Here is a 4878-nt window from a genome sequence, read left to right as displayed (position 1 = left end):
CAGTGATATCTCTCATCGAGTTTCTTATCCTTTTCGTTATGAACTAGGTAACGTAAGACGTAGAGATTCGTATCCTTTATTGAGTCTAAGTTGTCATAGATCGATTGATTTGAATAAAGAGCTCCTCCTCCATTTATTATTTGTCTGTTCTTCTATTCTTTTGTTCCTATAGATTCAGAAATGTAATTGAAATTTAGTTTTCAATCTTTGTTTTAATGTAAGCAAAAATGTCATATAAGTAATGATATTTAAATTTTGTTTTCGCAAAATTTGGGTTCTGAAAGAAAATTTATTATATAAATATGTTCTACTTACGTTTAGCTTCAAATTTAGTAATGAAAATTTTTATTCTCTTGACATATTTCAAATGGAACAAATAAATCTCGGTCGATGGATCTTTTGAGTTAAATAAGTTTAGATTGAGACAACTTATGAGCATAGTACCTTATCCTATATACGTGTACTTTCTTTGTATGTAAACGTGCAACCTTGTGATATTACTGATGTAGAGATAGTGTCCGCTCTAAATGTGTTCTAGATGTTAAAAGTAATCTAGTAAAAAGAGATTATCATTATAATAATGGTGTTTTAGATTATAAAAAAATAAAATTTTATTTACCTGTAATCACGGCGTTCTGATCTTATTGCAATCAAAAAAAATCGCGGAAAAGATGTGGCATTTATTAAATGCATACATAATTTACGTAACAGTAATGTCTTAGTGGTACAGTCAACAAAATCTGAAATATTGTGTTAATTTAATTATAAAATTTAATATTTTTATTTCTTGGGTTCATAGGCTCTTTGTTTATTGCATACAGTCCCAGTCATGGAATATTATAAAATAATAGTTTATGTATATTCCTAAATACAATTTCAAACATGCGTATAGCCTTCCGTGTATTTAATACTTGATATTATTATAACAAAAATATTGAATCTCTCTTAGAACATCGTTTAAATTAAAAAATGCTGTTTTTCAATACTCTTTTTGTAATACCTATGGATTTTAGGGGTAGCAAATATTTTTTTTTTAAATTAATGTATTGTCGCAAAAATTGTTTTGGACCAAATTTAATAGGTAGTCGGTACAGTAAAAAAATATCGTTGCCTTTTTAAGCACTTTAAATCCTGGCTGAAATACATAATTATAGTTAGACTCATTATCAGATTCCACCAGTTTGATTTTAAATTAATCTTATTATGTTATCACGCCATAAAGTAATATGATAAATGTTTCCTTTATTTATAAACCAATCGTGTATTGCACAGTCCAAACGTGAGTTGGCAGGTATAAGCGTTGTTATTCGAAGGGGCTCAGGTGAGAATACATAATAATGAATAAAATATTACATTTCTTTATTTTTTTTATATTATGTTTTTTAATACTTTTATATTATTTTACAAACACCAATTATATTTTTTAAATATTATACTAACGATATCTTTTTATATATTTTCTATGGTTGATAGATTTATTCCTAATAAAATACAGGTTTTAATATTAAAAATGGTGTATGAAAAGAGAGTCTCAAAGGCTTTGGTATTGGAAAACAATACTGCTGAAGATGTAGCTAGAGCTATGATAGAAAGTGGACTTCAGAAGGAGCCCTTCTATATATTTGATATGGACAAGGCTTACCAGTTCATACAGCATTTCAGAAAAATGATGCCAAGGATCAAAATGTTTTATGGTGGTGTATTTTTTTCGCTTTTTAATTGTTTTAAAATTATATCATAATACAATTTACACTTAAAATGTTTTAGCCGTGAAATCGAACGACAGTTGCATGATGTTAAAGTTAGCCGCTGCACTCGGTGTTGGCTTCGATTGTGCTTCACCGGGTGAAATATATAGAATATTAAAACTCAAAGTATCGCCACAGTAAGTAGGGTTAAAGCATATTTTCGTCAAAACTTGAATTTTTTTCCCCATCTGGGTGACAAATTCTACGAGTATAATCTACATAAACGCCAATAATACAGTTTTTTTCCAATCAGGAGCATAATTTTAGCAGTTCCGACAAAAACACCGGAGTGGATCTCATATGCAAGACAGTCCGGGATTAAACACGCTACTTTCGACAACATTTGCGAACTAAAAAAAATAAAACAGTATTGGCCAGAGGCAAAGTAATTTTTTTACCTTCAATGAAATAAATACATTAATATTGTTTTATTACTTTTATAGGTGAAATATGAAATATTTTTTTATTGCAGCTTATTACTGCGTATAAGAGTTCACGCCGACAGTGTTTACGATTTAGGAAAAAAATTCGGTTGCGATTTTGAAACAGAAGCTATTGATTTACTAGAAGAAGCTGCAGCGCTCAATATCCGGGTGAATTATTAAAACTGTTTTTACATGTATACTTTACATATTATATACATATATATCATAATTTATGAAAGACCATATATATATATATAATATAATTTCTGTTATAGGTGGTTGGGGTAGCTTTCCATGTAGGAAGTGGTTGCACATCACCAGACAGCTATGTGATGGGACTTCAACAGGCTAAGCTATTGTTCGAGCATGAGGCTAAGGCGGGACGGAAAATGGAAATTGTTGATATTGGAGGAGGATATATGAGCGATAAAATCGATAGAATAGACGAGGTACCCGGTCATGTTTCTGCGTGTAGTTAAAAAAATATGAATCTAGTTACTTATTATGATCCAACTGCCCTTACACAGTAAATAATTTCGATATTTTTTTGTTTGTTGAATTGCTACGGTGTGATTTTATTATATGTTTGAAAAATTGTACAGTGAATGTATATTTTAATTGATGGGTTTGTAGAAAGATTTTTACCTATGGTGTAAGATGTTGATTGTAGTTATCTTTTAAATATACGTACATATATTTCTATCTCCAAAAATAGGTATCTCTAAAAATATATTAATAATCTTTTTATAGGTGTCTAAGCTCATAAATAAGGCTTTGGATGAACTCTTTCCTGATCCAGATATCCAAGTGATCTCTGAACCAGGACGTTACCTGTGCGATAAAGCATTTACTTTATATTGCAATATTAACACAGTGCGACAGGTAATGAGAACAATAATTCTTTTATAAAAAAAATATAGGAAAACCTTTTATGACTCACTAATGTTTTTAGGTACAAGTTGGTGACTCTTCTATAAATATGTTGTATTTGAATGACGGATTGTTTGGTTGTTTGCGGTACAATGAACCGTGGCACACCGTCAGGCGGTATAAGGTTTGTTTCAATTTTATGTATGTACTTTGAATATGCAACTCCATTAAGTCTGTTTTCAAAACATCAGTAGCGTTATCGTATCATTAAAACATATATAATATTAATATATATTTTTTAATTAATTTCAAGCAATGTAAGGAAGGCGAACAATGTGAACCAGTTATTTTATGGGGTCCATCATGTGACTCAGTGGATCGTGTGATGGAGAACGTTGAAGTTATGTTACCACCTTGTACTATTGATGATTGGCTCGTTTTCCCCAACCAAGGAGCTTATACCATGACTCTCGCCTCCGATTTTTCTTCGTTACCAGAACCGCGTATCCGAAGTGTTATTTCACAGAAATTGTGGTATGTACTTTAAATCACTACGTAACACGTGTAAATTATAAAATACTCTATGTTTTAATATGATTAATTTCTTTTTCAGTGATAAAATAAAGGAGTCAGAAGTGTTTGATTCAGATGACTTCTTCAAACAAGACATTTCAGAACCACTTCCATCTAGCTTGCCACCACTTGTCACTCAATCGAAAGTTATGGATTCAAATTATACTTTGAAGGCTTAAAAAAAAAAAAAAAAAAATATTGTAAAAGTTTCTAATTATTCTTTGATAAAATATAAAAATATTTAGTATAACATAATAATAGAAAAATAAGTTGTTATAAATGCCATTCAGTTTTTCATATAAAAGTGATTTTGTTCTTAACAGAATGGAAATTAAAATAAAAATGATAAACAGGAATTACCTTTCACTGGCATTTCCTAATAAATTATGTTCATGAAGTATTGTATGTTTGAATAAATCAATGTCATAATAGTAATAACGATTTTTATTGTCAATTATAACTAAACTTCGAAATCAGATATCTGACACATTTTTTAGCTAAACCTGGTTAGTTCGCAGTTTACAGCCTCAATAAGGTTGTTTCAATATGAAAACCCTTTTTCAATGCTTGAAATGAAGCACCGCAATATCTTTTATACATTACATTAATATTATATATTTAAGGTCCATCATTAAATATTTTTACAAGATTTTATTATATATTCTAATAATAATATAATTAAGGGTTATATGGAAATTTTGAGAGATTTTATATTTTATTTTTCACATAAAAAAATATAAAATAAAATTCGAATTAAGAAAATGTCAGGGGATGGTAATTTATTAATTTAATTAGGATAAGGGAATATTTTACAGACTATCAAATTAGTGAGCTCTGAACACTGTTTTGTGACTGAACATACTACTAGCTGTGACTGGTACTGGCCCGCCAAAAGACCTTGAGGGCGTCCAGGCTGTACGGGCACAAGTATTGTTCCGTAGACTACAGAAATGTCTATGCACTAGAGAGACACCCAAAATATCTTCCATAATCAGCTCTTGTGAGACTTGTTACCCTATCTACCTCAATACCTCAGTATCAGTTCTAATTACGTAAGAACGATAGTTACCCTGGCTACTCTTCCTACCTAGATAGTGCAGTAGTAGTAGTGTAGTGCAGTGTTTTTCCGGAGTAACAAATCCGCAGTACCAGAAAGAAATATTGATATCTCCCTATTTTCAAATATATACAGATTTCATAAATGTAACTTTTTTTTATTGTTATATAGGCGGTTCTCGTATATCAAGACTTATACCGTTTTA

General features: G+C 30.2%; 1 protein-coding gene across 1 annotated transcript; it reads left to right on the top strand.

Annotated features, from left to right (window-relative positions):
• Positions 1-1497: 1497 nt before the first annotated feature.
• Positions 1498-4054, top strand: LOC116766397 (ornithine decarboxylase 2-like). Its single transcript, XM_061522816.1, has 9 exons — positions 1498-1694; positions 1768-1885; positions 2002-2133; positions 2221-2341; positions 2449-2622; positions 2924-3055; positions 3126-3227; positions 3357-3577; positions 3657-4054. Exons 1-9 carry the CDS (start codon positions 1511-1513, stop codon positions 3793-3795), a joined length of 1323 nt encoding a protein of 440 aa, XP_061378800.1. The 5' UTR covers positions 1498-1510; the 3' UTR covers positions 3796-4054.
• The last annotated feature ends 824 nt before the right edge of the window (positions 4055-4878 follow it).

This window comes from Danaus plexippus, chromosome 15 (genome assembly GCF_018135715.1).
Source record: "Danaus plexippus chromosome 15, MEX_DaPlex, whole genome shotgun sequence".
NCBI lineage: Eukaryota > Metazoa > Arthropoda > Insecta > Lepidoptera > Nymphalidae > Danaus > Danaus plexippus.
The sequence above is the reverse complement of the archived record's forward strand: the minus strand, read 5'-3'. Positions and strand labels throughout refer to the sequence as shown.